The sequence below is a fragment of the Pan paniscus genome, chromosome 5 (assembly GCF_029289425.2).
Source record: "Pan paniscus chromosome 5, NHGRI_mPanPan1-v2.0_pri, whole genome shotgun sequence".
In the NCBI taxonomy this organism is placed as follows: domain Eukaryota; kingdom Metazoa; phylum Chordata; class Mammalia; order Primates; family Hominidae; genus Pan; species Pan paniscus.
This window is the reverse complement of record NC_073254.2, coordinates 51,954,971-51,973,820: the sequence shown is the minus strand read 5'-3', so window position 1 is coordinate 51,973,820 and position 18,850 is coordinate 51,954,971. Positions and strand designations below refer to the sequence as shown.

Here is an 18,850-nt window from a genome sequence, read left to right as displayed (position 1 = left end):
TTTTTCGTAGAGACGGGCTTTCACCACGTTGGCCAGGCTGGTCTCAAATTACTGACCTCGTGATCTGCCCAGCCTCCCAAAGTGCTGGGATTGAGAGGTAAAGCCAGCTGGACTTCCTGGGTTGAGTGGGGACTTGGAGAACTTTTCTGTCTAGCTAGGCAATTGTAAACGCACCAATCAGCGTTCTGTGTCTAGCTAAAGGATTGTAAATGCGCCAATCAGCACTCTGTAAAAACCCACCAATCAGCGCTCTGTGTCTAGCTAAAGGATTATAATGCACCAATCAGCACTCTGTGTCTACCTAGGGATTGTAAATGCACCAGTCAGTGCTCTGTAAAAACGCACCAATCAGCGCTCTGTGTCTAGCTAAAGGATTGTAAATGCACCAATCTGCACTCTGCAAAAATGCACCAATCAGCACTCTGTGTCTAGCTAAAGGACTGTAAATGCACCAATCACCACTCTGTAAAATGGACCAGTCAGTGCTCTGTAACAGGGGACAAATAAGGGAATAAAAGCTGGCCATCCCCCAGTCAACAGTGGCAACCCACTCAGGTCCCCTTCCATGATGTGGGAGCTTTGTTCTTTTGCTCTTCACAATAAATCCTGCTGCTGCTCACTCTCTGGGTCCGTGCTACATTTAAGAGCTGTAACACTCACCGTGAAGTCAGTGAGACCAAGAACCCACCTGAAGGAACCAACTCCGGACACAGGATTACAGGCCTGAGCCACCATGCCTGACTTTGTTTTTTTTTTAATTAAATAGGCAAGAATACAAAATAACAGAGTGCATTACAGGAGGTAAAGGTACTTACTGTGAAACTTTGGTTTTGGTTTCATGGGTAACTGGGCCATGATATAAAATACATTTTTTTATCGTAGGGTCACAGTCAAAACATTTCAAAGGCCCTGGGTCTATGGTGTACAGTATAGTACGATTACAACAATATAAAATACTGTGTGTGAGGCCAAGCCTGGGAGGAATAAACAGAAGCAAAGAGGAACTGATAAAGTTGGTAGAATAAAGGATGCTGCTTCTCAGTTATATGTTTTCTGTGATGTTTGTAGGTTGTTCTTACAATAAAACAAACCAAAAAAAAAAAAAAAAAAAGAAGTCAAGACACAAAGGAGAAATAACAATAGAGGGCCATTATCAGATTCCATTGGCCGAGAAGCTCAAGGCTCCAGCACCGGCCTTGAAGGATGGACAGACTTTGAATGGGGGGCGTGGCCTAAACCGGGACGGGGTTGTTGCTGAAACACAAAACACACTGAAAGAGAACATGGGGTTAAAAAAGGCTCTCAGTGATGCAAAGCGGCTTAAAACTGGGGAAGAAAGGGGCAGGTCCACTCCCGGGCTGTACATTCTGCCTCCCTGTACCAACTTTTCCACCCTCCACCCATCTAGGCTGAGGTCTCAAGCTAGAGGTTGCCCCTCATAAACATGTCCGCACCAAGCCGGCCGCGCCCCTCAACAAGATGGCGACGGCAGCAGCCCCACCTCCCGCTGCCTCAGTGGCCAATGAGGGAGAAGCACGAAGACTTGAGCATGCGCATATAGAGACTTGGTGGGCGCGTCCAGTGATGACTGGGGGATCCCGGCAAGTAACATGACTAAAAAGAAGCGGGAGAATCTGGGCGTCGCTCTAGAGGTGAGGGGAAAAGTGGGGGTTGGGCCACCTCGTTAGTTGCCTTCTCCTGGCCGCGGGATAAGGGATAGGCTGGGCTATAGGTAGGAGGAGGAGCCAAGCGTAGGAAGAGAGGGCGGCGCGGTTTGGGGAGAGGGACGGGAGGGGTGAGAAGGCCCACGGGGTTCCCGGAGGAGAGGGAGCCCGAGGAGGTGCCGGATGGGCGAACCAGACTCTCTGGAGAGGGCATCTCCAGAGAGGAAGAGACATGGAAGTGAAGGGGAGCCCCAAAGACGGCCTGGCATAGAAGTGAGGGAACTCAAAGCGGGGGACGCAGAACAAAAGGGATGGGTACAGAGGTGAGGGAGACCCCAGAGAAATAGGGACCTGTAGAATCTGAGGGGAACTCCCAAAGGGTTAGGACTGAAAGATGAGGGAGCCCATTCTGGTGTATATTATTAATGGTTTAAATATCCTCTAAAAGGGGAAATTTTTCCTCCGGAGTATGGAAGCTTGTACCTTCAAAATTACTTTGGGAATATGTAAAGAGAATTCTGGAATTGGTGATGTCACTGAATGGCTTAAAAATAATTTGCTGCATATAGAAGGGAAAGAAAACATGCATATTGAGCAACTGCTATGTGCTACTTTCATTGCATTGTTAATCCTCACTGCAAGCCTGTGAGGTTTGTACAGATGAAGAAATTGAGGTTCCAGGTGGAACCCAGGCTGAGATGGTGGAAGTGGTGGAGCCTGGGAATCAAGCACAGGTGGTCTTCCTGGAAACTCATCTTGCTTCCCCTGTTTTCCTTCCCTGAGGGCATCCTCCCGGAGGTTGCAGGAGAGGTACAGGGTCATAGTCTTCTTCAGGCTTACTAGTGAGTTCAGTGATTCTCAAACTTTAGCATGCATAGAGTCACAGGGCTTGTTAAAAATGGAGAGTTGAACTCTTCCCACACCCCGAGTAATTCAGTAGGACTTTGATGTGCATTCTTAACAAGGAATCTGCATTTTTTTTTTAAGACAGAGTCTCGCTCTGTTGTCCAGGCTGAAGTGCAGTGGCGTGATCTCGGCTCACTGTAAACTCTGCCTTCTGGGTTCAAGCGATTCTCGTGCCTCAGCCTCCCGAGTAGCTGGGATTACAGTCACGTGCCACCATGCCTGGCTAATTTTTGTATTTTTGTAGAGACGGGCTTTCACCATGTTGGCCAGGCTGGTCTTGAACTCTTGACCTCAAGTGATCTGCCCGCCCGCCTTCGCCTCCCAAAGTGCTGGGATTACAGGCATGAGCCACCACAGCCGGCCAGAATCTGCATTTTTTTTTTTTTACAAGCCACACACACCCCATGGTGATGTGGGTAGTTTTAGTGGCATCCCTTGAGAAATATTGGCCCACTTGGTAGGCAAAAGGTTGATGGAAATGTGAAGAGGATGGTTTATGAGTGGTGACTGAGATGGTACTTTGTGGCGGGAAGAACATAGACTTTGTAACCTGCATTAGGGTACAATAAGCTTCAGTAACAGAGAAACTCCAAAACTCAGTGGCTTCAAGAACAAGAAAGTGAGTTTTTTTCTAACAGGCTAGAGCAAGGGGCAGGAGATGTCTGCAAATGGTCAGATAGTAACTATTTTAGAAGAGACATGGTCTCTTCTAAAGAGCCAAATGGTCTGGGTTGCAACTACAGTTGATCCTCATTATTCACGGATTCCACATTTGCGAATTTCCCTAATGGCTAAAATGTATTTGTAACCCCAAAATCAGTACTCACAGTGCTTTTGTGGCAAATGCAAAGCAGTGGGAAAAAAATTGAGTCGCTCGCGGTCCATGTTCTCAGCTAAAGTCGAACAGGTGATGATGCCCTGCCTTGTTTCAGCTGTCCTACTGTAAACAAGGGTCCTTATTGTGTTCTATTTAGTGCCCTGTTTTTGTTTTGTTTTGTTTTTTTCATTCTCATGTTTTTTATTGGTATTTCGCTGTGTTTTGCTTTTGAGACAGAATCTCACTCTCGCCCAGGCTGGAGTGTAGTGGTGCACTCTTGGCTCTGCAACCTCCACCTCCCATTCAAGTGTTCACCCCCACCTTCCCCCGACACAGCCTCCCTAGTAGCCAGGATTAGACCACCACCACATCCAGCTAATTTTTGTATTTTTGGTAAAGACGGGGGTCTTGCCATGTCGGCCAGGCTGGTCTCGAACTCCTGACCTTAGGTGATCTGCCCACCTCGGCCTCCCAAAGTGCTGGGATTAGAGGTGTGAGCCACTGCCTGATTTTGCTGTTTAAAGTGCCCCCGATCCCCGACCCCCGACCCCAAGCATAGGGCTGAAGTGCTGTCTGGCGTTCCTAAATCCAAGAAGGCTGTGATGTGTTGTAGAAGAAAACAGGTTTTTTAGATAAACTGTTCAGGCATGATATAACTCATGATGTAACAGCACGTATAGTGCTATTGGTTGTGAGTCCAGTGTTAATGAATCAACAATATATATTGAATAAGGTCACTTTAAACAGAATCACACATAAAACAAGGTTGCAAAAATGTTGTGTCCATAGGCTTGCAGGAACCTCACCTGGTTTGGTATTTGCTAATTCAATATTAGAGGCAACTTTATAGGACATAGCTACCAGGAATAACAAGAACCAACTGTATTCAGGCTAAGGTAGGAGTATGTAAATGAAGGAATATGTAAATAAGTGGGTGTGTCAGTGTTCCACTAAAGCTTTATCTGCAAGAACAGTCCTTAGACCATTTGGCCACAGGGCTTAGTTGCCAACTCCTGGTCTAGAGTACCAGGTCTATGGTGGTTCTGCCAGATTCCCTTCCTCTGTGGCTTCACCATCTCTTGGGATCTTGTCACCTTATCAGTGGAACCGGGGCATACCCCACTGATGTGTCCACCAGCAGAGAAAGAGGAGAATGGAGGAAGCACACCCACTGTCCTGGGCCCAAACTGTCCACTTTCCATTGGCAAGAACTAAAACCCCACCTGACTGCAAGGGATCAGGGAAATGCGTTCACCAGTCAGGAGGCCACATAGCCAGCTACTGTTTGCTTACTATGGAGGAAGAGACCAGTGTGTTTTCACAGACAGCCTGTAGTCTCACTACAGATGGCACCTCACCTCACAGTGTGGTTGTGAGGATTAAATGAGACATTGCGTTAAGTGCCCAGCACGTGCCTGGCACCGGATTGGTAATCAATACATGGTAGCTCCAGCCTTTGTATTTCTTTTGCATCCTTCCACCATGGCTAAGTCAAACTCGTTCTTGGGCATTCGTTCACTCATCTATAACATGAAGGACTTGAATTTCACCAGGGGTTACAAACTCCTTGACTATGGCCCAAATACAGATCACAGATGTCTTCTGTTTGGCTGACAGACTTTTAAGTTTTTATTTTATTTTATTTTATTTTTAGACAGGGTCTTGCTCTGTTGCCCAGGCTGTAGTGCAGCGGCATGATCTCAGCTCACTGCAGCCTCCAGCCTCCTGGGTTCAAGCAATTCTCGTGCCTTAGCCTCCCGAGAAGCTGAGACTACAGGCGTGCACCACCACGCCCAGCTAAGTTTTGTATTTTTAGTAGAGATGGGGTTTCACCATGTTGGCCAGCTGGTCTTGAACTCCTGACCTCAAGTGATCCGCCCACCTCGGCCTCCCAAAGTGCTGGGATTACAGGCGTGAGCCACCACACTCGGCCGGATTTTTACGTTTTTAAACTTGGTGGGGCATGTATTCTCCAAGTGCCTTATACTGGGGCAGATTCCATTGTTTTACCCTCTCCATACCACGGTAGATGTTTATATTTGCTATCTTGGTCCCTAAGTTTACTTTTTGCTTGGATATTCGAAGATTTGACATCTGTAACCGTGTGCCTTGGAAAAAGCCTGACATCTGGCTGGCTGTCTCCCCACCTTGCTTCTCAGTTGCCCCCAGTGGGTCTGAGTATTGAATGTGCACTGATGCTCAGTAGCAGTAGATATTGTCCTCTTATTAAAAGTCGTGTGCTCAGAGCCAATGAAGTGGTGATTTAATCAAAAATGTTTGTTAATCTGACGAGTGCAATAAAACCCCCACAAGTGAGTGATCTCAGCACCTGCAAACAGTCTCCACTTGTAATGAAGCAATTACCAAGCAGGCAGCACTCACCCTTAGGGCTGGCTTGGGCCAGCTGTATAAGCAGCCACCTCTTAGGACAACCAGGGCACCCTCTAGCCTCCCCCTCAAAGTGGTTCCTTTTGAGGTCTTTTTATCCAATTCATTTGCCACCATATGAGATATCAGAGTTAGAAAAAACTGTGAGTTTTAGCTTCTGAGATTTCATTCTTAATAAGAAAAGAAAATTATAGTTCAAATGAGAAATCACCCACCCAGTACTGATTTTAATGTTGTGTGGGAGGAAGGAAAGGTTGAATTTCAGTCTAAACTGATAGGAGAATTTTGACTGATGTAAAACCTGTTTGTGTTTTCGGATCTCTGATGGTAATGAGCTGTTCCTTTGTCATTGCACTTTTCTTTTGTAGCTGGACTGTTCAAACTGGTGTCTTTAGATGTTTCAGTGACCAGTTGGTCTTGAGTTAACAGATGTGTGGTGTCTTAGCCGGTATCCTAAAGTGGATAACTTGGTTGGATCTGACCCCTAGTACAGAAAGTTTATCAGTTTGGAAAGCTTTTGGCTACAAGTTATAGAAAACTGACCTCAATGATTTAAGCAAATGGGAGTAGACTTTTCCCCTTATAGAAATTTGTAGGGGCCAGGTGCAGTGGCTCACGCCTGTAATCCCAGTATTTTGGGAGGCTGAGGCAGGTGCATCATTTGAGGTCAGGAGTTCGAGACCAGCCTGACCAACATGGTGAAACACCATCTCTACTAAAAATACAAAAATTAGCCAGGAGTGGTGGTACACGCCTGTAATCCCAGCTACTCGGGAAGCTGAGGCAGGAGAATTGCTTGAACCCGGGAGGTGGAGGTTGCAGTGAGCCAAGATCGTGCCACTGCACTCCAGTCTGGGCGACAGAGACCCCATCTCAAAAAAAAAAAAAAAAAAAAAAAAAAATTTGTAGGTAGGTGGCTACTGGCATTGGTTCAAAAGCTTAGCTATGTCAGAGTTGGTATTTCTGCATTCTCTTCACTGTTTCCTCATGGTCACAATATAGCTGCCACAGCTCCAGTCTAATATTCAACTTTAACTCAGGAAGGAGGAGGAAGGAACAACACTGTCCCTTTTATCAACAAAGCATAAGCTTCCCCAGGAGTCTCCTAGCTGACTTCTGGAACGTCTCATTGGCCAGAACTGGGTCATGAGCAAGCCTAGCTGCAGTGAGGCTGGGAGAGCATCTGCTGAGGTTTTCCACCTTCTGGAGTAGAGGTGGGCAAAGGAGCAGGGGTGGGGAGTCGGTGTTGTGTTGGCCAGTTGACAGTATCTCCTGTAAGGAATAAATGCTAATGGGAGTCATTGAAAATTCACTGGAATCCTTACCAGAAAAAGAGGGCAGGATCGGCTGGGTGTGGTGGTTCACGCCTGTAATCCCAACACTTTGGGAGGCCCAGGCGGGCGGATCACCTGAGGTCACGAGTTCGAGACCAGCCTGACCAACATGGAGAAACCCCATCTACTAAAAATACAAAATTAGCCAGGCATGGGGGCACATGCCTGTAATCCCAGCTACTCGGGAGGCTGAGGCAGGAGAATCGCTTGAACCTGGGAGGTGGAGGTTGCGGTGAGCCGAGGTGGTGCCATCGCACTCTAGCCTGGGCAACAACAGCGAAACTTCGTCTCAAAAAAAAAAAAAAAGAGGGCAGGATCACTGACCATGAGAAGTGGTAGGCTGAGGGGAGAGAATGGCCTAGGCCAGGAAGAGCACCGGAAGGCTTGACGCTTGTGGTTATTTGTATGGTGCCAGCCACTGCAGTAGCCTCCGTGGGGCAGGGCAGGCAGAAGCACCAAGTGTGGCTGAAGACGGTCTCCGCTCTGGAGCAGGCTGTGCACAGGGCTCAGGGGAACCTCCCACTTTCCTGAGACAAGGGCTAGGAGCAGGTGAGTGGACTGTCAATAAATATTTGCTGAACTGGCTCGATTGGCAGGAGGAGGCATTGAACCTTCCACCCTGACGTCTGGGCCCAGTTGAGTGGCTGGGTGGTCAGAGGTGAGGAGGTCACAGTAGAGCAGGCGGTTAGACGCCACCTTGCTGGGACCCTGAACCCCAAGCCAGGGGCTGGGAGAAAGGCTCGCAGCACGCAGAGGACTGTTCAGGCGCCGCTGACCATTAAATGAGCCTCACCTGCTGCCAGGCGAGAGCGACAGGTCGCCATTGGGCAGGTGATTTCTCGCGGCAGCCTGCGTCTGGCTCTGCGCCACTTGACGGGGGTCAGGAGACTAAAACCTCATTACCTAGCGCGGCTGGATGGCGGCGTGTGTGGAGTGGCTGTCTGCCAGCATCTTAATTAATGAATTCATAAGGCTCGGGGTGGATGCCAGTTCTTGAAAAGTGCTTTGAGCCTTTCAGCGATGAAGAAGCTTTTGCTAGTTTATCAAAAAATAGATATCGGGGGGAAAGAAGACAAAACAAACCCCACACCACCTTCCGGCCCAGGGACAGCTGGCATCTTCGGGCGCGGACTGACTCGGGCGCTACTTGCAAGGCTGGCTCAGCCTCCGTCTCCTCGCGGGAAGGCGTCGGGACTCGCGTGGGCTGCAGCGGTCCCCTCGCCTTTCTGACCTGGCATGGGGGTGTGTCCAGGCGAGCGACAAGCCCCTAGGCTCTCCCTGAAAATTGTTCATTGATTAAAAACTGGGAAGGTCTGCCGTCTTCAGCTGCACAACCTGCGAGAGAAATCCTCACAGGGCCTGTTGATGTGGGGAGCCATGGGCGGAGGTTTTTCTGCCCCCACAGAGCTCTGTGAGCCGCCTCCACAGAAAAACATCCCTTAAACGATGTGGGGATAATGGGCCCTTTGGGGTTTGAGGCTTGTCACCTGGAAAATTGAGGCCTAAGAACCCCGTGTGACTTGCTGTGGAGCCTGAAGGCTCCAAATGGAAAGCCCCTGCACTCTTGCCAGAGACCATCTGGGCAGGCACTTGGCTGCTTTACCCATTATAATAAATGTCCTGGGGTCTCCTGACGTGTGAAAATGAGTGGATTTTCAAAAATCCAGTTCCCAGGCTGCTGGGGCTGGAGATGAAACAGCTGACACCACTCTCCAGGCTGTGAATTAGCAAGTGAAAGGGAAGGCTTTGGTACTGCTGGGGAAAGAAGGGTTTATCAGGCCCAAGTAACCCACCTTTTTCCTTCTCCAAACTGGATCTGTTTTGTGTGAATTTTGGAGGATGCTTTGACAGTCGAGGTGATCTGGGGCAAAATGCCTGGGATGTTTGTGAAGCTCATTGAGTTGGCCCAGTGTAAGGGCAGACGCTGGGCTCCTGTCTCCTCTGTCTCAACAAACAAATTTCAATGAGGGCTTTCCCTCACAGAGTATCTGTTATGTAGACAGAAACTGAGCAGAGCCTTGTACAAGATTATTCCAAGTAGAGAATCTGTTGAAGCCAGATCAGCAAGCTTAGATGGGCTTCAGCTGGGATGTGGAATGACTGTTCTGCAGAACTCTTCTTTGTCATGAATGTTTTCATGAGGGATTTTGGAGAAAGAGCTTGAAGTGGTGGAAAGAGCATAAGCCCTGAAGCAGAAAAACCCAGATTCAGGCTTCAATTCTGCCCCTTCCCAGTTACACGACCTTGGGCAAGGTGCTGAAAACCTCTGCACGGGAGCTTGCACCTCTGTAAGATGGAGATGGGCCCTTCCTTGCAGGGCGGTTGCAGACACAGGAAGCTGCCCACAACCTGCCCAGCTCCGGGGGTAAGGTGTGGAGGTTGTGCCCAGGAGCTAGGAGTCCCTCAGAGCTGATGAGCGCTGCCTTCTCCATGTGGCATGGTGGTTAAGGGCACAGACCTGGCTGCCCAGCTCCCGGACTTAATGCCTGTGTGACCCTGGACAGTTACCTATGTCTGAGTCCCCTCATCTGTCAAATGTGGATGCTGATAATACTGCCCACCTCACAGGGTTCTTGCGAGCATTATGCGAGTTAATCGGTGTAAAGCATGTAGGTCAGTGCCTGGCACACAGCACAGACTACAGAAGTGTTGCTGCTGCTGTCACTGTTGTGGTTCCATTTTGCTGGGACTTTTGGTTTCCAGAGGCTGCTTACACTCATGCTGTCATGCAGACACTGGAGACTCTGTGACTTGGCTCGGCTCAGCTACCCTGGCACCACGCTCTTTATTGGAAGGTCTTAGTGCCCAGTAAGGACCTGGCCAGCCAGGTGCAGTGTATGCCCCATGACCACTGCCTGACCCTGTAGCAAACCTGTCACTCGCTGGCCAGAAGCTCCCAAGAGTAAAGCCGGAGAGACAGCAAACAGCTTCCTAAATCAGAAAGCAGAGTGGCCTGTGTAGCCCAGCACCAGGCCCCGGGGGTGCCTTCTGCCCTTTCCCAGAAAAAGGTCTGGCCCTAGACAGTGGTTCATTAGGGAGTGGGCAGAGAGCCACCTCCCCGGCTGTCTAGATGCTCTGTGGGAACACCATTCAGTAGGAGAATAGAGTGAACGGTAGCCTGTGGCTCGAACTGTCTCGTGCTTGTTGGCAGAAAAGCTGCATATGAGGCCCCCAACAGCAGCTAGCTGTGGAGCTGGCACCCCATCAGCTGACCTGGCCAGGATGCTGGGGCAGTTATCTGTGCATGAGCTGGCACGAAATTCCCTGCCCCCAGTGAGGCCTCCGTGGGGCTCTGATTCTGAGAGGGCCTACACTCCTGAAAAGATGCCTCGCGGGGATTTCAGACGAATTTTACAGTTTCTCTTAACACAGTGGTTTTATGGCATATAGGACCCCAGGGAGACTTCCTTAAAGCTCCCAGAATAAGGTGATATTCCCCAAGTCAGGCTGCAGAGGGGAGTTTGCTTATCTGCCTGGGGGCTGCTGAACTCCAGGCCCGGGTGCTTGGAGCTGCATCTGTCTGATGGGCTCTCAGAGAGGCTGCAGGAAGAGTCCCTGCCCCTGCTGCTGGGCATGAAGAAGCCCTTTCTGCTCTTGGCACCTGCCAGCAGGATTGACGGCCCTACTTGGCTAGGGCCTTGTCCCCAGCACCCCTCAGGCCTACAACACAGCCTCTGCAGCCTTGACTGCTGGGCTGACTTTAGATCTTCTCATTCTTCTGCACAGAACACCCCCTCTGTGGAGGGCCTTTGGTCTCATGGGTCTCCTCGCTGAGCTCACTCCTTCACCCAGCAGGCCTCAACTCCCTGCCCCAGGCTCTGATACTGAGAAGCAGCAGTTCTCATAGTAATTTAGGCAGCATCACTACGGGGCTTTTCTGTTAAAAGAACGGACTTGTTGGGTCCCACTCCCTAAGGCCTCCCCTGGGGCCTTTCCCACCTGTCTGAGGGATGCTCCTTCTCCATTCCCTGCCTCATATGCCTCTTTTTCCTTCCTCCTCCCCTCTTCCTTTGTGCTCTGTGTCTCCCCTGCCTAGGCAGACTCCCCAGCCATCCCCCCAGGCAGTTTTTAGCCACTGCTGGTCTCTGGGTAAAGAACAGACTTTCCCCAGGACACCCTTCACACTCTCCAACCTGTTCCTTGGGCCCCTGGACCGCTCACACAGGGCTTCACACAGCGCCTCCCCAGGGCTCAGGCTGGGCCAGATGCCAGGAAGCAGTGTGCTGGCTGACAGTGGGTTCATACCATCGCCTCTCTTACTTCCTGGGGTCCCCAAAGCCCCTGCAGATCGCAGCCCTGTGCCCCCTGCTGACTCATCTCAGTGACTGGGACACAGTGCTTTTTCCCCATGTAAAAATTGACCTTGGTTTTCTGAGTGTAAATATAATGCACAGGTGGTTCTTAATGTTATTGTACAGCAGGGGGCACCTGCTCTCTGCCCCCACACTGTGCCTGACTGAGTGCCGTCTAGGTCTCTGCCTTGGCTGTCTCTACTTTGCCGGTCACAGTCACAGCCATAAGTGCTGCCCCCTGATAGCTCCAGGCAAGTCCTGGCCCCTGAGCCAGGCATGCCTCTTCCTGCCAGCTGGCCCTACTATGCAGCCTGTCGGGCAGGAGTCCTGGGAGCCCCTGTGGCCTTCAGAGTATAACTTTCCCTTCCTACTGGGCTTGGTGGGATCCCTTCCATGGGGCCTCTTCAGGCTGCCTAGAACCATGGTGTGAGTGAGCCCTGGCTCTGGCTGCTGGGCCTCACCTGCTGTTCCACATTTCCTCAGATGCCCACTGATGCCCAGACCGCCCCCAGGCTGTTCCACCTTGGACATGGCTCCAGGCCTCTCACGCTAGGATTCTACCAGGTGCCATGTCTGCAACCTGGCCCTGGCTCCAGAGGCCCACCCCAGCTTTGTCCCAGGGAAGGATCGCAAGGTTCCCACCATGCCATGTCTGGAGTAAGCGGAGCGAGCTGGCCTGTGGCCTGTTGTTGTTCTGACATCTACCCTGGGGGCCCTCCCTGCTGAACCTCTTCATGGACTGGGAATGGCCACATCCAAGGTAGAGGGGCCCTCCTCCCTGCACTGCCAGTCAGCAACTCATGGAGATTCCTCTCCACCTCACACCCCTGCTGTTTTTTTGTTGTTGTTGTTTGTTTGTTTTTGAGATAGAGTCTCGCTCTGTCACCCAGGCTGGAGTGCAGTGGTGCCATCTCGGCTCACTGCAGCCTCCACCCCCTGGGTTCAAGCAATTCTTCTGCCTCAGCCTCCTGAGTAGCTGGGACTACAGGCGTGCGCCACCACGCCTGGCTAATTTTTGTATTTTTAGTAGAGACAGAGTTTCACCATGTTGGCCAGGATGGTCTGGATCTCCTGACCTCGTGATCCGCCCACCTTGGTCTCCCAAAGTGCTGGAATTACAGGCGTGAGCCACCGTACCCAGCCACACCCCTGCTTCTATCACCTTCTCTTACTCTTGCCATGGACTAACCAGGTTTTCTTTTATTCTCCAAAGATATAGTGCAAACCACTCTCTGATAATAAAGATAGCAAACACTTACTGAACTCTGACCATGTAAAGCATGTTCTGGGCATCTTACCTGTATGGCTCCATGTCATCCTCACAAAACTCTTTGAAATATGAAATGTGGTTATCTTTGTTTTACACGTGAGTCAACTGAGCACAGAACTAAGGGAGTTGCCCGGTCATACCACAAGTGAGTGACAGAGCCAGGGGCACTGATTATAGCCCATGCTCCTTACCACTCACTTACCTGGAACCACCATTCCAGGCTTCTGGGCACTTGAGCTCCCAACTGCTTGCCCAGTTCTGGCCCTTACACTTCTAGAATCTTCTTGACATTTGTCTCCTTATCTGGTCCCAATCCCCACATCTTCTCTCCTGGTCCTGGCTGTCTTGTCTTCCGTTGCCTTTAGCCTGGTGGTGACAGGGAGAGAGCTAACCAACGACTGCACATTTGTCTCGGGTCGTCTGCAAAGTGCATAATCCGTGTGCATGTAGTTGAGAGCTGGCTGAAAATCCAAGTCGGGACTTCCTTTAAGACCCACTTTCTGGGTCCTCTCCCACCTTTCAGGCCCATCCTGCTGTGTCAGCTCTGCTCTGTAGCCACCACTCCTGACCCCAGCCACAACTAAAAGAGGCATCTGGACCTACCTTCCCTCCCTGCCTCTGCAGCCAGGTCCCCTGGAGTCTCTCCACTCATGTTGACAGCTGGCTCCTGCTTCAGCAAATGCTGCAGGGTGTTTGATTGTCAGCTTCCCGAACCAGGCCCAGTGCTGGGGACCCCGCAGGGTCACCTTCTGAGGATGGGTTTGTGGCCTCTGAAGAGCCTCTTGACAGTCTTAGCCTCCCCTCACTCAGCCCACATCAAGCAGCTGGGTTATAAAGGGGAACTTGCTATTTAGAAGGGAATCAGCGAGAGCTGTCAGCAGGACATAAATATTCATAGAGGGAGGTTAGAACTTGAGTCCCTAAAACCTTGATTTGTGTTTGACCGTTTAAGCCTCATTAAAAAGTGGCAAATGAAAGTGGGAATATTCAGTGGAACTGCAGATAAATTGGGCTTGTTCAGATAAAGGCCCCCGACTGCCAGCTCCGCAGGCTCTGCCCAGAGCATGATAGCAGATTGGCTTGGCCACTTGTGGTTTGCCAACCTCAATTTTAAGATTTTGCTTAGCATGAGTTCATGGCCTTGCTCTGGGGGCAATTACCACTTGTTTGGGCACTTGGTAGCCTTCCAGAGGTGTTCAGGGATGGAATTCCCCAACCTGCTCCCTCCCCAGAATGACACGCAAACCAAGGCCTGGCTCGAGGACTGTAAGGAGAAATCTCACCTAGGACTAAGACTTGCACTGGGCAATCTGCAAAGCGTACAATTTATGTGCATGTCTAGTTGCTTCTCCTCCTCCTAGCTTTTTCTAGCTTCTATGGACAAGAGGAACGGAGGTTTCAGGCTCCAGTTGCTACGTGAGACCTAAACCGTCTGTCCTTGCCCCTCAGTCCCACCCAAGCTCAACTCCACTCATTGTGGCTAAAAATACAAAGACTGCAGCAGGCTAGGCCTTGTGGTGGGCACAAAGAGGAGACAGATGGTCACTGTTCCTTCTAGAACAGGAGCTTTAGACTCGGGCCTCTGCCGGGACCAGGCAGGTCACATATATAAGTGGAATGGGCCAATCTGTGGGCTAGACCTGACCTACGGGCTGCCAGTTGGCACCATTTAGAGACCCCTAGAGTTTGGGAAGATAAAGTTTGGACACAAACAGAAGGGCAACAAAGAATATACTCAGCCTCATGAAGGAAGGACTGGTTAATTTCCCAGGAGAAGGAGGGTGGAATGCACCCCGTCCCCTGCCCCCCAACCCCCACCCCCCTGCCACAGCCAAGGGCAGCAGGGAAGCCTGGTGGAGGAGGTAGGGCATCAAGAATTAAGCTTTATTTGTGCTCTTGAGTGGAATCTGAGTCTCAGGGTACTGAGGGGCTGGGCTGTGTGCTGGGGGTGCTGCTGTAAAGGGGAGGCCACATGGTGGCCTGAGGCACTGGCATGGGGCTGCCGCTCTTCCCTGAGTCTGGCTTCCCAGTGTTCATTTCCCTGCTGCACAGGTTCTAGGTAGGCCTTTGGCCTCCCCAGGGACAGCCCCATCTCCTGGCTGGGTCTGTTTCCCAGGACAGCCCTCCTTTTGGGTGCCCAGTAGCAGAGAAACGACACAATTAACCAGGCAATTAACTCAAGGCTCTGTGGTCGCTCTCTCCCACAGGGCCCTGCTTATGGGGCTGGAGGTGGCCATGGTGGGGCTGCAGGGCAGGGGGTGGATGGTGTGTCATTGCCAGGCCTCCCTCGGGAAGAAGGAAAAGTGGCTGACATGGAAGTGGCTGAGATGGGTGTTGGCCAGGGAGAGAGACAGAAGGCCCAGAGACTTGGAATGCAACTCTCCTGACACCCAGCCCCAGAATGCCTGCTACCCTCTAACCAGCCATTGTGGGAGGCAGGGATCTTACCTGCAGTCATTGATTACTAACCCTGCAGGGGCTAACTCCAGAAGCGAATGGGGCAGAGAACTGGCTGAGACTGATAAGGAGAGGGGTGCCCCACCCTGACTTCTCAGAAAGTCATTCCATTTGGGGGACCCCCATTCTTCCATTCGTGAAATAGAGGTCTTATTTGCCATGTCTCCTAGGGAAGTGGTGAGAATGAGTGAAGTCAGAGATGGGAAATGGAGCATTAAGGGGCTCCGAGGTACTATTCAGTCAGCTGCTGGGAGGGTCACAGAGCCCCCTGAACCCTTCCACCCACTGACACCCAGGCTCGCCCCAGCCAGAGAGGTGGCCAGCTAAACACCTGGAGACTGAGTCAGACACAGGGAGATGGACTTTCAATGCCAAATGCATGGTGCCAGGACCCAGGTTTGGACAACCCAGTCCAGTATGTTACTAAACATTTCTCCACAACTCAAGTATTTCCCCAAGAACACTTCTTTGAAACTCTAATCAAACAAATGGAAAAAACAGATACCTTAACTATTTTGCTACCTTGATGGTAGGTAAAGTTTTTGCTTAAGAACCAAGTCAGAGAGGAAGAAAGGTGTTTTTGAGCATTTTTCTCAGTAATTTTTGATTCTCAAAGAAAAATGTATATTTTTACAACTTGGACTACTAAGTTATTAAGATGAAGTATGTCAATGAGAAAAACACCTCTGTGTTGCCCCTAGATGTCTAATCACCCGGCCCCACATGTGTGGAGTGTTTGGAAGCCAGTTTCTTCACAGCATCTCCGCCACTCTAGGATACGCCCGTGGGGCAGGTGCATGCCGTGTTCAGGGTTCTGGTTGCTCCTGTTGTGCGCCCAACTGGGGCATTGTGCTGGGGAGACAACAGACCAAGGGGCTGCTCCTCTCCACCCCCAACCTGTGCTTGGCCCAGAGGGCTGGGACAGCTGTGAGACCCTGGGCAACACCCACTACTGTTTACAGTGTGGCTCAGGCCACTGTCCTGTGCAGTTCAGAGCTGAACCACGTGGAGGCAGAGGACAGCAAAACAAAGACACTCCAGGGAAGACAGGCCTGGGTGCCCTGCCCTGCCAAAACGAATGGGGGGAACACCTGTCCAAGAAGACTCCCGGAGGCCCTGCTTCCCAGTCCCAGTGTTTTGAGAGCTAGAAGCCTCGGCAGCCCACCTCTCTGTGGCCTTTGTTTCAGATCGATGGGCTAGAGGAGAAGCTGTCCCAGTGTCGGAGAGACCTGGAGGCGGTGAACTCCAGACTCCACAGCCGGGAGCTGAGCCCAGAGGCCAGGTAATGCTCCTGCCCAGCCACCCCACCCTTCCCCATCAGGCCCCCACCCCCTGTATCTATCCTGGGTCCCCCAAAGTAGGCCTGAGGCAGAGGGTTTGGGTCCCTGACATCTTAGCTTCGGTGCACACACCCCCCCCCCGCCGCCGAATAAGACCCAAGCCCTGCCAGCTGGCATGCCAGCTGCCCCTCGGGTGGGGAAAAGGAAAAGGGTTTGGTCCATGAAACTCCTTTCCCCTCACAGGAGGTCCCTGGAGAAGGAGAAAAACAGCCTAATGAAGAAAGCCTCCAACTACGGTAAGAAAGTTGCCTTTCAGTTACCAGCCCCAGCCTCTAGTCCGCAGAACCAGGAAGGGTCAGAAGCCCAAGGGGCCTGACAAGGCAGCAGGGAGCAAGGGGGTTCTTTGGGAGGGAACCAGCCCCCAGAGGCTGCAGACACCCCTGCTAGGTCCAGCAGCCTGCAGGAGAGCAGGTTTGTTGCTTTGTTCTAAGGGAGGATGAGACCGCCTGTGGGTCTGTCTGCTCTTTGGGATGAAGGGATGTGGCCGTGGCCAGGTCTAGGAGACACTCGTTCACCTAGACATCGGAAGTCTGCTCTCCCCACGCCCCAGCCCACCCCACCCCAACCCACCACACCCTCCCAGGAAAACCATGCAGTGGAAGTGAGGGGTAAAGGAAGCCGAACCTCCCACTTGGGTACGGCAAGGGCTCCTGTGGGTGGAGCGATGCCGCCACCTTCTGGGCGCTGGGGGCAGAGGCAGGTAGAGGCCAGGCCCGGCGGGGCGCCAGAGGGCGGCTGGCAGGCTGGTGGGCTCCCTGCTAAAGGCTGGGGAGGGCCACGGTCTACAGGTGCTCCTCAGACTTGTCGGTTCTGTTCTCCCCTGGGGGACCAGGCCTGGCCATGAATCAGCCCCAGGAAGGTTCTAATGGCAAGGAGTCCCCCAGAAGCGCTGGTCTGATGAATGCCGTAGGCACAGTGCACACCTACCAGCCCTGCCTGGAGTTCAGCATGTCTGGGCCGGTGCACCCTGGGCCCTGGACTCAGTCTGGCCTGCCCAGAGCAGCTCTGTAGGTGTCTCTTCCCACTGTCCAGCACAGACAGGGATGGGACATTAGTTTCCCTTCAAGTTTAGCGGTTTTCACACAAAACCACACCACCACTCAATTTAGCCCTCACAGAGTACCCCCTACCTGCGTGTCACCTGGAGGGGATACTTTGATACAAGTGTGGCCATAGAGCAGCAGGACTGATTTCCTCTAGAGTCAAGACCAGCTCCCTCATGGACACAAACTGCATCTTAGCGTCCCTAGATTCTGCTCAACCAGGCACCCGGCAGAGGGCAGGGACTCAGGAAACACACGGCCCCACCTAGCACCTCCTCCACTGTCGGGCCCAAGGAGGCCCCAGGTGCCCTCAGTTTCTGGTTGGCGGATGAGATGCCTGGAAGGATGAGCACCACACAGCCAACCCCATGACAGGCAAGCGGACTCACCTGGCAGTCACACCACCTCCTAGCTTGGCTTTCAGGTGTGGCATTTTTGGTGACTCCTCACCCACCTCACCCTCAACCTCAACCACATTTAAAGAGCCATAGTTGAGCAGCACTGGGCGTTGGGACTTTATCAGGCTGGTTCTATAGCCAAAAGGGTGTCAGGATTTGGGCAGATTAAGAAGGGCAGTCATTTTTATGGGTAAGGAGGTGGCTGGAAGGGTGCGTCTCTGCCCTCAGCAGTGTGTACCCACTCGTTGGAGAGGCAGAGCAGAACAGACGGGCCTAAACTGCCTGTCCTATCCCTATCACCCTCTTTCCTCCCAGAGAAGGAACTGAAGTTTCTTCGGCAAGAGAACCGGAAGAACATGCTGCTCTCTGTGGCCATCTTTATCCTCCTGACGCTCGTCTATGCCTACTGGACCATGTGAGCCTGGCACTTCCCCACAACCAGCACAGGCTTCCACTTGGCCCCTTGGGCAGGATCAAGCAGGCACTTCAAGCCTCAATAGGACCAAGGTGCTGGGGTGTTCCCCTCCCAACCTAGTGTTCAAGCATGGCTTCCTGGCGGCCCAGGCCTTGCCTCCCTGGCCTGCTGGGGGGTTCCGGGTCTCCAGAAGGACATGGTGCTGGCCCCTCCCTTAGCCCAAGGGAGAGGCAATAAAGAACACAAAGCTGTTCCCGTCTGCTGAGTAAATGTCATGGTCTGACTAGCGGAGGGTGGACGGTGGGGGCAGGAAGAGGCAGCAGCAGCAGCAGGGGTGGCACTCAGGAATCAAGGAAGAAGAGATGAGATGTTCAAGGGAAAGCTCTGGATTACAATTCAGAATAGAGGAGAAGGCCCCCAGCTCGAGTGGGAAGGAGACAGTGGGAAGCACTTTCCAAGCCAAATAGTGGGAGTTACTTCCAGGGCTCGGGCACTGCTGGGGTTGAGCAGCAGACATTGTGCCACC

The 18,850-nt window shown here is 51.9% G+C and overlaps 1 protein-coding gene across 1 annotated transcript; it reads left to right on the top strand.

Moving 5' to 3' along the window:
- The first annotated feature begins 1,542 nt into the window (after window positions 1–1,542).
- CCDC167 (coiled-coil domain containing 167) lies at window positions 1,543–18,575 on the top strand. The gene is made up of 4 exons (XM_003818885.5): window positions 1,543–1,652; window positions 16,316–16,410; window positions 16,652–16,704; window positions 18,225–18,575. The coding sequence occupies exons 1-4, from the start codon at window positions 1,611–1,613 to the stop codon at window positions 18,326–18,328; spliced, it is 294 nt and encodes a 97-aa protein (XP_003818933.1). The 5' UTR covers window positions 1,543–1,610; the 3' UTR covers window positions 18,329–18,575.
- Window positions 18,576–18,850: the final 275 nt, after the last annotated feature.